Source organism: Dermacentor silvarum, chromosome 3, assembly GCF_013339745.2.
Source record: "Dermacentor silvarum isolate Dsil-2018 chromosome 3, BIME_Dsil_1.4, whole genome shotgun sequence".
Classification (NCBI taxonomy): domain Eukaryota; kingdom Metazoa; phylum Arthropoda; class Arachnida; order Ixodida; family Ixodidae; genus Dermacentor; species Dermacentor silvarum.
In genome coordinates this window covers 198,077,542-198,095,686 of record NC_051156.1, presented here as the reverse complement: position 1 = coordinate 198,095,686, position 18,145 = coordinate 198,077,542, and the positions used below count along the sequence as shown (strand labels likewise).

At 43.7% G+C, this 18,145-nt stretch overlaps 1 protein-coding gene across 1 annotated transcript in view; it reads left to right on the top strand.

The window, feature by feature from the left end:
• Positions 1 to 18,145, top strand: part of LOC119446437 (unconventional myosin IC-like) — a 147,438-nt gene that overhangs the window by 115,706 nt on the left and 13,587 nt on the right. Inside the window, 14 exon segments of the mRNA XM_037710869.2 lie at positions 9,077 to 9,157; positions 10,091 to 10,243; positions 10,245 to 10,271; positions 11,831 to 11,929; positions 12,250 to 12,360; positions 12,832 to 12,903; positions 13,495 to 13,614; positions 13,744 to 13,820; positions 14,574 to 14,679; positions 15,104 to 15,184; positions 16,282 to 16,419; positions 16,637 to 16,685; positions 17,394 to 17,521; positions 17,658 to 17,763. Coding sequence (XP_037566797.1) covers positions 9,077 to 9,157; positions 10,091 to 10,243; positions 10,245 to 10,271; positions 11,831 to 11,929; positions 12,250 to 12,360; positions 12,832 to 12,903; positions 13,495 to 13,614; positions 13,744 to 13,820; positions 14,574 to 14,679; positions 15,104 to 15,184; positions 16,282 to 16,419; positions 16,637 to 16,685; positions 17,394 to 17,521; positions 17,658 to 17,763 — 1,348 coding nt within the window.

Genomic DNA, 18,145 nt, shown 5'->3' with positions numbered 1-18,145 from the left:
GCGGAACGGCGTCGACAATAGTTCTGCGTGTTGCCGGTGCTGCTGCATGTCCAAGTTTACACAGCTGATAAAGCTAATATAATTACTCCGTATAGCTCTCTACAAATTTGCTATCGCAATTGATGCTTCGCCTTTCAGGTGAAGTTGCGACAACTTTTTATTTCTTTCTCTTTCCTTCTTTTTTTTCTTTTTCTTTCTTGTCCCTGGTATGTGCCATTGAGCTTGGACCCTTTTTGCACTATCATTAGGATCGGCCCACACGGCAGGGGTATATGCCATTGAGCTTGAACCCTTTCTGCACTATCGCCAGGATCGGCCCACTTTTCAGCGTGACACTACCATCACCATTGCCGACACTTGTGAGCATATAAATCTTGCTTCACTTAAAACCGTGTACCTATATAATCATAACACAAAATATTGACTCGCTAAAACACGTATAGAGCTGCGCTCAAATTCACATTAGGGAGTATCGCCATCGTCGGTGAAATTTTTTATCATACTATTTTACATATATTGTCTCCAACAAGAATGCAGTTATGATTAAGTAAAAAGAAACATGCTTATTATTGAACTTGCTAGGAATACTACTTAAGCTTAACAATTGTCGCAAGCGCTAAAGAAAGCGTTGATTAAAATAGAGAATATTACTTAGAGCAGGTGAGGGGGTTCCTTGTTATGGCTTCCAAGCAGTGTTGCTCTTGTACATATGGCGCCTTAAGAAGTTGGATTGGTTGATCACCACGCGCTCTAGACGCATAACCGGCCGTGGGTGCATGGTGTTGTGAACTTAACTACACGGTCGAGAGATGGCGCTGTCAAGAATTACATAGGGCACTGTGGAATTACAATAGGTACGAAGTGGTGAGAGGGATTTGGAAAGGGGTGATGGTCCCTAGTTTGACTTTCGGCAATGCGGTCCTGTGCATGAGATCAGAGGTTCGAGCCAGGTTGGAAGTGAAGCAGCGAGGGGTAGGTAGACTGGCTCTGGGAGCACACGGAAATACACCAAATCAGGGGGGTACAGGGTGACATGGGATGGACGTCATTCGAGGGCAGGGAAGCCAGCAGCAAGATAGAATTTGAGGAGCGATTGAGAGAAATGGCAGAAAAGCGGTGGGCAAGGAGAGTTTTCAGTTATTTGTACATGAGGAATGTTGATACAAAATGGAGGAAGCTGACCAGAAAATTGTCAATCAAATATTTGGACTGCAGGAGGGGTGCAAACCAGGAAACAGCGGTTAAGAAAAAGGTTAAGGAAACAGAGAGGGGTCTGTGGAAAACGGGGATACAGACGAAATCAGCACTGGGAACATACCGAACTTTCAAGCAAGAAATTGCCAAAGAAAATATCTACGATAATTCTAGGGGAAGCTCTTTGTTGTTTGAAGCCAGGACGGGAGTATTGCGGACTAAGATGTACCGAGTCAAGTACCAAGGTATAGACACGTTGTGCTGTGCGTGTGGAGAAGAGAAAACGGCTGAACACCTCATACTTTTCTGTAAAGGGCTTAACCCTACAGTGCAAGGCAACGGGGCTGATTTTTTCAAAGCATTGGGGTTTAGGGACAGTGAAGGCAAAATAGACTTTAAGCGGGTAGAAATAACCAAACAGAGGTTATCTGATTCGTGGATAAAATCAAGGCAGGGGTGAAATTTCACCCACCACAAAGTACAAAATAGGTTAATAGTCATGGCTAGGTGGCGTATGCCACCGCCCGATTTAAAGGGTTTAGCCTGATCCATCCTATAGTATAATCATCATTATGTGGTGAGCAATATGGCCGCTGCAGTAGCGGCTGGTCGCGCTGCTCGCTCGCTGGTTTTGGGCGTTTTGTTACCGCTGTCGGAGCAGCATTCGTGTGTACGGTACTCTAAGATGACTGCGGATATCGTTTTTCAAGCGAAGCTTGTATTGGCTCACTTGTGTAGGGATCGGTGTACGCGGATGATGATCCTTTATCGTGCCTCGCACCCACTAAGGGGGATAGGCCAAGAATCGGGCGGCAGTAGGCAGCTAAAAAAAAATCTTTTTCAAAATACACGGAAACCTATCAGCATTGGCTCGAGCGTCGTCTTCTTCCGCAGCTGGCTCGTTGGCGCCCCTCGGGTTGCGCTCGTGCTCGGCACGCGCTCGTGGCACTGCTGCCGCGTTCGTCGTCGTCTTCTTCCACAGATGGCTGCGTTGCCGCTCATCATTCGAGCGTAGAATTTCACTTCTCTTCTGTCGTCGTAATGGGGAGGACGCGTTTACGGGGGTATGAGCCACGGTGGTATGAGCCATTAATTGTCTTACGCGATGGACATATTTAATTTTGAAGCAATTTAATTTCGAAGAATCGTAAGCGGAAATGGCCGGCGTATGCTGCTTAACCACGCCGCCGAGCAAACTCTAGACATCGAACGCAAGCGACAACGGCGGACTTGGTCCACCGTTATCGACATACCCTTAGACTGCCGAGCCGACCATGAGGGCGTCCGTAGCCGAGGCTCGATGTCAGCGAAGAGCGAAAATTAGGTCAGGTACACACACGACAAGCTTCGCTTACCCCCATTTTCTCGACAAGGGAAGGTGATGATGATGATGATGATCCTTTATCATGGCTCGCACCTACTGAGGGGGATAGGCCAAGACTCGGGCGGCAGTAGGTAGCTAAAAAATTCCTTTTGACAATGAGATACACAAAATAAAAGAAGGCAAAAACAAAGAAAATTGTGTATAACTAGAGTAGTGTCTGGTGATTTTTTTACTTCTTCTCTTCGTCTTCTTCCTCACCCTCAACAAGCATTGCGAGCGGGTGAGTTTGTGTGAATCCATCGCTGCGAGTAGTGCGAATTTGTCCGTATTGCACGGATATAAACAAATCTCCAATTTTGGCTACGTACTTTCACTTCTTCAGGTAGCTTGTTCCATTCCGCTAACTAGCGAACAGGCGCTGCAGCTTGCAACAGCCAGCTGTGTAGGCTTCACAACGCTGCTCGCTGTTCATGTCGGTGCCGTTTAATTCTTTTCTATACCTACCCGCTTCTGGCTGTACATAGACGTTCGCCGTTTACACCGTTGGTGTGTCCCGCGAACGTGGATTTTGACACGATCCGATCTAGAGACATTGCGAGCTCGCTTTTTTTTGATCAGTGGGCAAAATGCGAGAAGCAAAAGTAATACACGCGTCGAAATTCCATCACGAGCTGGTCGTGAACGCAGTGGTCTAGGCCATTCGGAGAAAGCTCTCCGTTATCGCACATCTATCGAGGTGTCCATAGACGCCGTTACGCGTAGCCTCATTCGCTGCAATTACGTGGTTCTGAATCCCAGCCATTATAGGAAAGGTCGAATAGGTAGATATATAGCATAAACTGGGTCACGTGTTGAAAGTACAGGCTACTGTATTTAAAGTGGACGGGGTGATTATATAGCTCGTAAGTTTATTGCTTATGTCGATCAAATGTATACCCTGACCCGATAATCTGTACCGCTGTAACTTAAAGGGAAGCTAAACACGAATAATAAATTAGGTTGTACGTGTAAGTTAGTCTTCTGCAATAGCGATCAAAAGAGATAGAGAGAGAGTAGACGCTTTATTATGGATGGCACTTCGACCTAATTGGGTAACGGAGGGGAGGGGAAAGGTAGTTAAACAGCGATGGATCAGTCCGGTTTCAGCGATGAAGGCCACCAGCGACTGCAGCACCGCCTTGCGAAGGGCCGAGTCGCTAGCCGGGAGGATCCAGTCGTCGTGGCTGGCGACCGTAGTGGTCGCATTGTAATAGTGTGTAGGTCATTCTTACCAGGAGAGGAGAGCTTAGTAAGCCAGAAATTAAAAAAAAAAGAAACCAAAAACTAGTGGCGACGCCACCTCGAAGTTTCCGCACTACAGTATCCTTCGTTACCACGACGTCATCAATTTTGAGTCTTTGACAGTATTTGATCTAGTTAATTGTTGATCAATAAAGAACTAGTGTATTGCGAACTAAAGGAACCAAAGGCGCAACTTAGCAAGTTTCGATAAGTTTTCCTTTGCTCGAACGAAAAAATAATTTGAAATTCGCGACGTCACCCTTAGCGCACGGCATTGCTGTTTCGGCGCATAATTTAAAAAAAAGAATAAAAAAAAGCTCTGCCCCCCCCCCTCTTTTTTTTATTGCGATATGGACACTCCAGGCGCATTTCTGCCGTCGTCGTCACCGTCCCCTTCGCCATGATGTTCCGCATGAATGAAGTCCGAGGGCGATAGCAACGTTTGCGCACACCTTATGCTATATCTGCGAGTGAAGGAGTGCGAGAATGAGCCGACGATCGTGGCTCAATCTCGCACGCGCCAGCGAGGAAAGCATGGAGGACGCGCGCAAGGCACCGGGGGAGGGGAGGGATGGAGATAGGGGGCGTTCTACTCTGGCGGCTGCCGCGTATGGCGCGGCCGCGCGGGCCTAATCTTGAAAGCGGTCTGCGATGGGGACAGGGTGCGCCGAGTGCTGATAGCTTCGCGTGCGTTGTGTTTTCGCCGCTTAGTTCGCGTTGAAGCGAGAGGCAGCACGAAGGCGTCGATTCGCTCGCCGCTGCCACCGCGCTTCCTCACTCCAGCGTTTTGACAGCGAGTTTCCGCAGTCATCGAGTGAGATGTGCTCATGTTTGCTGGTGCGCCCGTGACACCGTGCTGGTTAATGTAGTTAGTAAGCGAATGTTTACAAGTTCACACGGCCGATAAACCTCCTATCGTTACGTCGTATAGCTGTCTACTAATTTGATATCGCTATCGATGCTTCGCCTTCCGGCCGAAACTGCGACTTTTTCATCGTCATAGCGATTAACGCGGTCTCATGAAAGGCTCAAAATAGTTTTGAAAAAGCACCCGCCGCGGTGACTCAGTCAGCTAAGGCGTTGCGCTGCTGAGCTCGAGATCGCGGGATCGAATCCCGGCCGCGGCGGCCGCATTTCGATGGAGGCGAAATGCAAAATCGCCCTTGTGCTTGCGTTGTAGTGCGCGCTAAAGAGCCCTAGGTGCTCAAAATTAATCCGAAGCCCTCCACTACGCGTGCCTCATAATCAGAACTGGTTTTGGCACGTAAAACCTCCAGAAAGAAGTTTTGAAAAAGTATGCCATATACAAGACTGAACGGATTTACTGTTGCTCTTTAGTGTCTAATTAACATACGCATCGCATTTTAGAACTGCGCGGTGATGCCTGTGTGACCTCTTTCTTTATTGCATTGTTGTTCTCTCTCTTTCTCCATCACGCACGTGCGCGCGCGCGCACACGTACACGCACGCACACACACGCACGCACGCGCGCTTTCTCTCATGCGCACGCACGCTGAAAGAAAAAAAAAAATGAGAAGAAGAGTGCTTGACATCTGGCGGAAGTCAAAAACAGTCAACAGCGTTCTAGACCTCCGCATGGCGCGCTGCCGCTGAGTCTATTTTTTGCCTTGCGCGGGCTTCCGCTGTCCCTCCTGACGCAGTTCTTCAGAATGCGGCGACACGGCCACACGGTAATGGCCGACACGTGATTGCGCATTTCGAGAGGAACCTTATAGTCGATCGATCGATGTGGGACGAGTGCTTTACGGAGTTGCCAACAGTGTAACGAAAGATTCGCTCTTAAACGCTTTTCGAGGGTGTTAGTAAAAGCCGGTGCGAGTTAGACATAAAATGCCCATATGGGTGTAATTTAGGTTATTAGATGTGCCAATTCCCAAGAACCGCGTGATAAATAGTTCAATACTCCGTGCGCTCGAACAGCCGATATGCGGCCGTTTCCTCTCCTATTTGTACAGTTACCTGCTAATTGGCCGTACACAACTGTTTTAGTGCATGAATCTCACGTTTAGTGTTTGGAATAGTGCAAGTCTGTGTGGCTAGTTGGTCGTGCATGATAGAAGATTCGTGGAAATCGTGAAGATTCTACCGTAGCAAAAGATTGCGTCGTTTATTATATATGTTGTATATATATCTAGTTTATCACATGATTGTTGTGCGCATTAAACACATGCGGGTGTAATGGCGGCGTGGCCCTCGTTTTGCCGTTGGCGTCCTGGTTTGACCACCGTGAATGTTAGAGCGCAATATCAAAATGTTTCGTCTTTGCCATTCGTTGACAGTGTGTCAATCTATGTAAGTACACGTCAGAGCGAAATTCTGCGTTCGTGAGGGTCTCGTTTGATTAGTGTGGTCTTCGCAGCGGTGGACTGAGATTACTGCATATGTCTTCAAGCTACTTTTGTTGTCGGGGGTCCATTCCCCAATACGAATAAAGCATTCATTCATTCATTCATTCATTCATTCATTCAGTGGGGCTGCAGGTACGTGGCGCAAAAATAAAATGAAACGGGAGTGGTGTCTGTTTAACTGCAACTTGGGCCTCGTGGTACACAGTGGAAATCCGCAGCGCTGGATTGCAGTCGTCTGCACGCAGTCCTGCGCCTCGCAATTCGCAGTGCTATGCATAAAAAATTGATCTCACGTATTACGAAATCTGTTTTAAACACCCAGTTGGTGTTTAAAGCAATTTTCCCCGCAGTTATGGGGCGTTAAAGTCAGTCAGTGAATCAACTGATTGATTGATTGAATAAATGGATGAGCTAATAAATCAGTATAGGTCAGCCGATTACTCAGTATAATTAAACAAGAACTTAATTACTCAATCCAACCATAAATTACAACAAAACAGTCGGTCGATCTCATGTGTTTTCTTTTTGAGCTACACAACAACGTGTCATAGAAGAGAGACAAAGGAGAGTTAGTTCAGTTCATTGTCGCGTTGTGTGGTGCCGAAAACAAAATCAGCGAATCAAATGATCACTCAAGCAATGAGTGAATCACAGATATTGTATACTGAATCTATCTATCTATCTATCTATCTATCTATCTATCTATCTATCTATCTATCTATCTATCTATCTATCTATCTATCTATCTATCTATCTATCTATCTATCTATCTATCTATCTATCTATCTATCTATCTATCTATCGGCCAATAAGTGAATCAAATCATCACTCAAGCAATAAACGAATCACAGATATCGTATACTTGATCAATCAGTTGATCTATCGATCATGTCGTTTCTTGTGCCGTCGCATCGGAGTGGTGAATATACTCACCGCAGTCGTGTCCTCGGGCCTGCAGGTTCGCCATATCTGACGCCGCGTACACGAGCATGCACGAGGAGTGCCGCGACCAGTGCATCCTCATCTCTGGCGAGAGCGGCGCGGGCAAGACCGAGGCCTCCAAGAAGGTGCTGCACTACGTAGCCGCCGCCAGCCACCACTCGGACGCCGTCGAGCGGGTCAAGGACAAGCTGCTGCAGTCCAACCCCGTGCTCGAGGTGATTGATTCCCCGCTTCTTGTTTGCCAGCCTTTTCCCCCGTAATCGCTGCTCGTAGTCTTTCTTTTATAATTCATGCCGCCTTTTCTCTCCCCCCCCCCCCCTTTTTTTTTCTCCTGATTTCCCGTTCTTGGCGGTCTCTTTCCTATCTCGATCCTTCTGTAATGATGCTTCACCGCTAGCATATGAGCACTGCGGCGAAAACCGATTTACGCGCTCTCTGTTGAAAAAGTTTTTTTTTTTTTTTTCCTTTTTTCCCTCTTAAGAAAAAAACTGGACAAATGTGCTTTAGAAAAGTATAACGTACTCGTTCTTGACTTCAGTGTAATCGGCGACGAATTTAAGATTACTTGAAATTGTTTACTTATTTATTAATATTTCCATGCCGTAGAGAGTTTATTTCGCGCAAGGTCTTTACCTTCACTTTTTACAGGACCTGTGTAAGTGTTTTGAAGTTTGAATACTAATCGAATATAGGTATTTAAACAGACACTATCTCACATTCGGCATTTGCGATCAATAATTACGTGGTAAAAGATATCTATGACTAATGGAATCTACGTATATAGAGCAAATAATTACATACACAAACTACACTTCTAAATATACATCAGAATGTCGATCTATTTCGTAAGCAGTGCCTGTTCACTGCAAGAGGCAATGCTCCTTCACAGAAATTGTTGCCAAATGACCTCAGCATCTAAAACACAACTGTAGCGACCTCAGTCCATTTTTGTTGGCTGCCTGCAGATTTATGTCGAAAGTATGCGCAGTCCCATTGGCACGGGAAAGCTCACAGTTCAATAGTCACCAGCTTGATATGTTGTGTATTGTCGTGATCGCTTCCTTAAATCTCACAGCGATATGATAGCCATCTTTATTCTCACTTAGTACACTTTCTAGATGAGGCACGTTAACCTTGTTCAACACTGTTGTTCCATCACTGCTATCGTCGTACAATCGCACAGATAACGATGACTTATTGAGCGTACTGGAAATATTCTGGGTCACTTTAACGGTTACTTATCATCTCTCATATACATTTATTGTTGCTAATTTAGTGTATTCCCTCCGCCCCACTAGCTTACTCCCTTACTGCTTCTTTTTTCAGTTTTCTTTATTTGTGTGTGTGTGTGTGTGTGTGTGTGTGTGTGTGTGTGTGTGTGTGTGTGTGTGTGTGTGTGTGTGTGTGTGTGAAATATTAAAATGTGAAAGCAAGTCATTTTTTATGGATCTCTCTTGTGTCTATTCGTAGACATTACTAATCGAATTATTCCGACCAATTAGCTTTATTTCCCTGACTGTTAGAGCTCTATTAAAGAGGTAATAATGGTGGTTTTGATGAGGGCAAAAAAAAAAATACACAGGCGAGAGTGGCGTCCCTGCAAATTTCGCTCACATACCCTGTTCTCAACCCTGCTCGCAACAATTACCACCCACCCCCTCCATTTTCCCACCAACCCTTCCATTCCTTTTGCTCAAGAACGCACGTGTTGACGAGAAGAAAGAAGCTGACTTCTCCGCTAGCACTTGTGATTTGCGGCAAAGCACGCTTGCTGTGAACATTATTATTCTGTGTTTGAAAGAATGATGATTACTTCTTTGGTCTTTTTGTTTGTTTGTTTTTGTTGTGAAACGAAAGTGAATCGCACCTACTCACTACAGTGCTCAACGTTTAGGCACTGTCGCTTGAAAGGACTAAAAAGGAAAAAAATTACGTGACATGAGCATAATGGATATCTTGCTTGCAGGCTTTTGGAAATGCCAAGACAAACCGGAATGACAATTCCAGTCGATTTGGCAAATACATGGACATCGAGTTTGACTACTTGGTGAGTTCACTTTTTTTTTCATACCTTTAAGCCTACATCACTGTCAGCTGCAACCTGCGAAAAGCACCATGAGCTTTGTGAATATCAGTGGGCTGCATGCAAGACCTTTCTGAGGAAATACAGTTTTCTTTTACAGTTATCGACAGTTAATTTCCTTGAAAATGGGTTTGTCTCTAACAGACATAATGTAATATGCCTCACCCATTCCACCAGCTTTGAGTGGTCATCATGAATAAATAGGGCAAGGTAAATAGATAAGATATGGAATAAGAAAAGTACAAGAAAGTTGAAAATATGAAGATATGAAGTGCAAATTTTCAAGGAAGAGAGAAAATTTTAATTGCCTAACTAAGTTTAGAAAAAGTGTGAGTGAAGGCAGGATGGAGAAATATGGCGTACAGATCGGAGCTACAAGGGAACTGATACAGGACCGAGTCGGAGCGTACTGCCAACGGCAGAGTGAAGATTGAGCGTCTGTATGAGCACTAAGAAAAGCAGAGCAAATGAAAACAACTTAATGTTAACTGCCAACCGCAGTAAATGGACAAGACTGCAAAGAGCCTGATTCTGTCTTTTTTCATCCATTTTGTTGTTCTGGAGGTTGGCAAGCAGATGTTTCTATGAGCGATTAGGCAACAAGGGCATGAGATGTCAAGCTGTAGAGTTGCATTTCACATGTGTGACCAGTAAACTGTGGAGCTCCACGTATCAAAGGATGCATACACATTGCCTGTTCTAAAGGTATAACCAGTTGCTTCTATAGTTTCTCCACCTTCAGGATTTCCACAGAACTCATCGAGTTATTTTTTTCTGTCCTGGATGTGACTACTTAATCTGGTCATGATTTACTGTAGTTGGCTGTCTCATACAAGCAACAGCATAGGGATGTTCTCAGCCGGTGATGCGTCTCTCCTCTGTGCTATCAACATACAGGGTGCCCCCGTGGGAGGCCATATCCTCAACTACCTGCTGGAGAAATCCCGCGTGGTGCAGCAGGGTTCAGGCGAGCGCAACTTCCACATCTTCTACCAGCTCATCGCAGGTGCTGAGGATGCGCTCCTCGAGAAGTTGTCACTGCGTAGGGACCCCTACATTCTACTATTACCTCAACCAGGTACTGCACCTCACGAAGTGACTGTTTTGTTGTTAGGTGAAAGATGCCATCAGAGGGTCAGTTGAAGTTGCTGCTGTCAGTGTTCTTTTCATGACAGCCACAAGACTGATAGGAACTGCAATGGAAGAGAAAACATTGCGCCATTCATAGGCTTTGAGTTGTCCTCTGTGTCAATGGCTGGCTTGTGTGAAGAAAGCTTGGGCACTCAAATAACCAACCCACTGTACAATTAAAGCTGTGTTATAAATCACTGCAATAAAAACAGATGGTTGCTGTACAGAACGTGCCATTTCATAGGGAGAGAAAGAGAGCAACTTTGGTTGCAGAAGTGTGGAGAGGTCGGCCTGAGTGAAGTGCGTCTGGCCTGCTACTGCCACACTTGGGGAAGGGGTTTGGGGGGGGGGGGGGGTCAACAGAGATAGGATGTGAAGATGGAAGGAGGGTGGTGGTATGATGAAGTTGATGACGAGAGCTGCACGGTATACTGTTCCTGCGCAGTGCATGCAATGCACGCTTCACAGTATATACATCTTCGTGGTCAGGAGTCGAGGCTACTGCATCCAAGCCAGGAGATGGTCTATAGCTTCCATTATTTTCGTAGCTGTCTGCACCACTGGCATATTTATACCAGAGAATAGCGACTGTAGGGTGTCATCATATAGGATCATTTGCAACAACATGGTCTTGATGGCAGAGTTTGACAGGGATTTCATAAATAAGCATTTGAGATATGTTACATGTGACCTTGCATATAAGTGCATTTCAGCAGTTCTCCGAAAAGATTGTGCTCCTGTAATATGGCTAATAATTTGAATCATTTTTATGGTTCAGATAAGCTGTGGTGCACATCCACAATGAGTCTGGTGCGTTTTGTTGTATGGCACCCTAATGTTTAATACATCGCCAAATTACTTTTGTAGGTTGATTTGGTATGCAGAACCTGGTTTTGGTTGCAGAGTAGGACAGTTCTTAGTAATACATACCACTCACTGTTCCGTGTTCCCCCTGAAGTACCATTGAAAGTATTGGGGTTGTACTGATTGTTGCAAATACTTGAAGCTCTCTGTGCTTGCACTATGTCGTTCATTTGTTAACACAACCCGGAGCTCAACTGTATTGCCTCTGAGCTGCCATGTTTGCTCTACCTGGCCTGGAGATTCTTAACGTATGCAGAAAGAAATAATTTCACCTACCATATTTGGTTTCACAAGCAGTGGATGCTAATATTATCTTTTTTTTTTTATAGTGATTGCATTGCTGATCAAAAAAACTTTAGAACAAGTGTTGGACAAATTGGCGAGGAAAGAAGATAAAAAAGCAGAATACGGTACTCCTGCTAATCATACTTCAGTTAATCTAAAAACTCTTGCTTTTTTTCTCGGATAGGTTGGTACTTGATTGATTCTTCTAGTTGGTGAATCATTTTCCTACGCTTATTTGATTTGATTTTTTATGCAATAGGGGTACAAATATTTTGGGTGTTATTATGGTAAAGTTGAGAGAAGCAGGTTTTATTAGTGTTGCTTTCTTTAACTATTCTCCTGTGTTTGATTTTTCAGGGAGACAGCACAGAAGTGTTTGGAATTGATGATACAAACCAGTTTAGAGTTGTCAGGGATGCCCTCTCAGTGATTGACTTTTCACTCAAGGAAGAAGAGGTAAGTCGAACTGCATTATGAAATGTGTATAGACAGTAAGATGGGATGTGCATAGTCAAACCTCAATATAACGAACATGCATATATGAAGTTATTGGATATAACGAAGCAAATCTGCAATGAACATGTGCTCATAACAAATAGTGGATGTAACAAGGGTATTTTTCTATCGAATGTTGCTTCATTAGAACATGGTAAATGCCAAAATGCTGACATGAGGTTGCAGTACACGTCTTCAGGTGCTAAAACTGATTTCTACGAGCCAGTGCAGCTTTCCATGATTTGACAAATTTACAAACTTTGCTAAACTCAACTTTCCAGGAGATATTTTCTATAGTCGCTACTGTCCTGCACCTTGGCAACACGGGATTTGTCGAGGAGAATGGTGAAGCCATTATCGCACAGGACAAGCCTGTTGCAGCCATTGCCAAAGTACGTATCCATGCTTCTTTACCGATATCTTCCTTGACATATGTGCACTTAGCAACTCCATTTGTACACCACATGCAAAAATTACAATACAATGCAAGTTCCTTGTTTGAATGAAGTAGCTGTGATTTTAAAATTACAAGCAGTTTATCTCTTGTTTGTGTCAACAAATACCTTGTGTAGCACTGCCTTTATTTGAACGAATACTATGTGGTTATGTGCTAATAAAACTGTAGCGCGACTCGCAACGCTACAAGATGCCAAAAATTTAGATACTGCTCTCAAATTTCTAGGCTCAATATAATTCACTAGAAGTTGCAGTCCAATGCAGTTTTAATTATTTACGTAATAGATAATGTGACTTCCTCCATGTAAATTTACACCAGTAATACATGCAAGTTTTGTTCTTTCCAGCATGATTAATCTGACTTGTGTATTTCTTTCTCTTTACTTTTTCTTTTAAAATTATTTCAGTTGCTGTGCTGTCCTGAGGAAGTACTGAGGGATGCTTTGACCAATCGGACAATTGAAGCAAGAGGAGAGCTGGTACGATTAACCTGTGTTGTTCGATTGCTACAGAATAAATATAGACCAGTGATTTCCTAGGGCACTGAGACAGAATTAAATGGGAACACAGTTCGAACCATGGGGTCCCTGCCAATATAGTTACACTAGTCAGGACTTACAGACTTTCTTTTACCTTTTCTTTTGACAGTTGTCTGTGTTTCGTTTGCTTGTTTATTCATAGCTTTTTTTTTTGCTCTTGTTTATTTTCTTGTCCGCTCCACATCAATTCAAACAACTCATCTGAAGTAGTGAACTCAGCATTATAGCAGGACTGAAATCTTGAGCTTCCATTAAACTCTCTCTATCTCTTTCGTGATCACAAGAATGCTAAAGCAATTCCAGGATGCCTTGCTGTGCACACAATGACAATATGCTGAAATGCTGCTAGTACCACAGCTTTGGCACTCATTTTGGAATCTTAGAGTGACCTAGAGTAATCTGGACTTATCTGTCAGGGTTCTGTTCATGGCTGCCACCTTGTGTTGAAAGTTAAACTGTGCATACGTGTATTACCGAGGTCTGAGCAAGAACACAAGAGTGGGAATAGTGAGAGTGCAATTCATATTCCAGGTGACAACACCACTGAACCGTGATCAAGCCATCTATGCTCGAGATGCACTGGCCAAAGCAATCTACGAACGCCTCTTCAAATGGCTGGTCGAAAAAATAAACCAGTCATTAAAGCCCCTGGTAAGTAGCTTTCGCACTTCATTTTTTGTACATGACAATTCCTATTGCGCACTCTTATAACGACCATACTTGGTATGTATATATAGAGTTACGTTGCTTACAGTTAATGTGCAATGTGCTTACTTTTAGAAGACTCGCTCATCCGAACGGAGGACCTTGATGGGTTTGCTGGACATTTACGGCTTCGAAGTCTTCAAGAAAAACAGGTTCACACTTTTCTTTTATTAAAACACTTTTGCTATCTTTGGCTGGCACTTTCTAGAGCTATTTCTGTGAAAAAATTGTTTGGGAACTGTACGTGAACACTTCCACTACCTAATACAGAAAGTTTCTATGGTTTCATAAATGCACGTACTTAAAGGGACACTAAAGTGAAACAATAAATCAACTTAGACTGATAAAGTATTCTTAGAAATCTCTGCTGTCGTTAATTACACTGCAATAGGTCTTATTAGAAGAGAAAATGAAGCTCAAAGTTAAATTTTTGAATTTCGCACGGAAAACCTAGTGGTCAGCACATCAGTGTGATGTCACAACCTCCAAAGTAATTTTTCGTATTTAGGGCCACGTTGGCTCAGTAAAAGTTAGCAAAACTTGCCACATTCAGTCTTGGCCTCCTTTAGAGCGCAGTCTTTACCGCTAAAGAATGAACTGGGGCCTAGAAGACGCTGTCAAAATCATGACGTCACGGTGGGCTGGTGCGGGAACTTCAAGGTGGCGTCACCACTCGCCTTCTGTGTTTTTTCGTTTCTTTCTGGCTTACCAAGCAGCTTCTCGCGGTAAGAGTGGTGTTTTCGGTATTGTGGAAGGGCAATCTACTGATACAGAAGAAATCATTTTTCATTTAGTGTCCCTTCAAGCTTCCTTTGTGCTTCTGCAAATGATACAATTAAAGTCACTTTACTTGTTTATGGCTAGTGTATTGTGTAAAACTGCTCTGTTCTGGTTTCCTTCTGCAGCTTTGAGCAGTTTTGCATCAACTACTGCAACGAAAAGCTGCAGCAGCTTTTCATTGAGCTCACGCTGAAGTCTGAACAGGAGGAGTACTACAGAGAAGGCATTGAGGTATGCAACACTGTTTTATATGTGTATGATGCAGCAGACGCCACTTCGAGTGCTGCGCTGATACAGTTTATTAACTCAATACCAATCCGAGTGTTACACGAGATATTGTTCCACACATGCCATTTACAAATGTCCGCAGAACAATCTTCGTCGTATAATGTTACGACTGGTAATCTACATTAATAAATTACATCAGTACAACTGCTGATATAACACCATGCAAGATAAATGAATATACACAAGTGCAAATCTCAGTTATTTTCTGTCGAAGAGAAAAATATGTAGTTTCAAACACAAGTGTACACAACTGTTAGATGTGGCAGTAAGTCAAAACTTGTTATGTAGAAAACATATGCAAAATTACTCATCATTGCTCACCAAATAATATGAGCTGAAAAGTGAACCTCGACATGTTTCTACGCAGTGGACGCCAATCAACTACTTCAACAACAAGGTCATCTGTGATCTTGTGGAGGAAAAGCACAAGGGTATCATCTCCTTGTTGGTGAGAGCCTTTGTTTATTATGCACTGGGTACCTGTGTCAACCACTTTTATATCTGTGATTATCTTGATGTGCAATTGGTGCATGGTTTAAGTGAAAACAAAATCTGACCTGGAGAAAAACGTTTCTTACTGTACATTCAAACTGTGGTTCCATGTCCTTTTGTAGGGTGTAGTGAACGAAATGGTTATGTGAGCTCTTGACCTTGGTTGCCTTTTATGACGGATGACTAGTGAGCTGAGAATATTTGTCGCTCATGGGCAGTTCATATTGATGACTGTGAGCACCTCTGCGCTGTTTGCAGGCTTTCACTGTTTCTCAAAGCGTATGCCATGTGTCATTGTACTGCCTGCCATGTGTATTGTACTGCAACACATCACTCACTCGCAATGTTCAATTTTATTTGTTACTGGCAGTACAGGCTGTGTTACACCGTTTGCTAAGCTGCGCATTCGTGCCCCTTTTAGCCTTTCTCAGTTAAGATAACTGTCATAGCTTAAAGGTACGCTAAAGAGAAAATTTATTTGAGCTGTGTAATAGTATGCAATACCAAAAAAAAAAAGCCACTCTTTCCGTGATAAGGTGCTTGGTAATCCAGAAAAGATGCAACAAAATATGGGTGGCCACACCACCTTGAAGTTCCCACACCTGCCCACCGTGATGTCGTGGATTTTAAACATGTCTGCTTGGGTCTAGTTAATTTTTTATCGGTGAAGATGCACTACATTGAATCCCAAGAGAGCCAAAGACTTGAACCTAGCAAGATTTAGGAACTTTTGCTGAGCAACAATGGCCCAATATATGACAAAATATTTGGAAATCTTTTTGAAATATTTGGCATGAAATTAAACAAAATTACACTTTGACTTTCAGTTTCTCCTATAACAATCGGCATATTTCCACAAAATTAATGAATATAGAGCTTTGAAATCATATTTTATCCATCTTATCTAATATAGTGTTTCTCTTTAGTGTCCCTTTAATATCAACTAGAAGAAGTGAGTGACTACAGCTTGCCTACGATGTCAGGTTGATGAAATCATCAAGCAAGTGGCGATATTGACATGAAGAAAGTGACATGAGCCGATATCCTTTGCAGGATGAGGAGTGCCTCAGGCCTGGTGGTGCCACAGACAAGACGTTCCTCTTCAAGATGGAACAGACTATCCGCATGCATCCTCATTTTGTTACCCACAACCTCGCCAGCAACAAGCTGAAGAAGAACATTGGAAGGGATGTGAGTAGCATACAAGTTGACCCATTCGATGCCGTGCATAAATATGTATGCTCACTGCCTCTCACAAGTGAGAGAAGTGAGGCGTCCTTTTCATCTTTGCTTAAAAAGGGCACTTCACAACATCAACGGGATGTTCAGTAAATCCTGAAATCCATCTCCTAAGAGTATTGCAACACGTGAACTGATGACATTGTCTTGTCTTGCTCTTTCTGTGCAGGAGTTCCGCCTCATCCATTATGCTGGTGACGTTACCTACAAGATAGAAGGTGAGTAAATACTTCAAAGCCAGGCAGTATATGGCCTGCAGTGGTGACCCAGAGGCTATGACATTCTGATGCCGAGCAGAAGTTGACGGGTTCGATTCCGCGCCGCGGTGGCTGCATTCTGATGCGGACGAAATATAAAAATGCTCGTCTACTTAGATTTAGGTGTCTATTAGGAAACCACGGGTGCTAGAAATTAAGCTGGAGTCCCCCACTATGGCATCCCTCATAGCCACATGTGCACTTCTTTTGGATGCTGAATCCCACAATTTGATTTTTGAAGGCAGTATGGGCAAGCAGCACTGAAACTTTGCCTGCCAACAGCAGTGCCATAATACAGCTTAGCGAGGAAACAGTTTTCAGTAGCACATACTGTAATTTTGTGTTGGTAAATCCACCGCTCATTTTGAGAGTACATGTGTCAAGCTCCTGGCCTGACTCTAGGCACCAGTGTGCTACAACATAATTGCGCATGCGCTCTTCTAGCGTGCATGACGATGGACAGATCTTGGCTGGATGTATCGGGATAAAGCAAGCATTGATACAGATGCTGGTCTGTCATTGTTTAAAATGTCATGGCATTTTCATGGCCTCTGTACCACATGGTGTTAGCATATTTTTATTGCACACTCAAACTGCCCTAGAACCTCCCGGTCAGTGCTGCATGGACAAATCTGTATTAGGTTTTCTTTCTTTTATTTATTTTTTCAGGATTTCTTGACAAGAACAATGACTTGCTGTTCCGTGACTTAAAGAAAGCGATGGCTGGGGCTGGCAACAGCATCATCAAGGATGCTTTTCCAGAGTCTGAACTTCTGAGCAAGAAACGGCCACCCACAGTAAGTGCACACTACTTAAGTTCAGAGGGCACCGTGTGTCCACAACAAAGTCGCAGCATCAACGTATTTCACGCTGTGAAAGATGCAATGCAAGTTTCAAGGTCACATCCAAACATTTTTTAAATTCCCTTTCCAGGCAGCCACACAGTTCAAGCTGAGCTTGCAGGAACTCATGGAGATCTTGATGTCCAAAGAGCCTTGGTATGTGCGTTGCATCAAACCGAACGACTACAAGCAGGCCTGTAAGTGTTTTTTAAAGTGCATGTGGCTATGATAGAGACAGGCAACATTGAGTTCCGATAAGGCATTGAACCATTCAGAGTGGATAGCCAACACCTCCTAATTAACTCCAAGCCTGTGTGCCATGTGGCAAGACCTCATCTAGGAAGGCCGACGACCCATATATTCAATTCAATTCAATTCTCTTTATTTACCAGAAATTATTCTGGCTGGACTCCTGGGCTAAAAGCTGCAAGAGTACAGCTTGACGGGTCAACATTGTATGCTGGTGATACTTGGTGTGTCTATCTTTCTTGCAAAGCACAGCTTGCAAAGGCAGTGTGAACTTTCTTAGAAAACATTTTGTCATCGGACACACAGGCCTGCAATTGATTTATGAGGTTG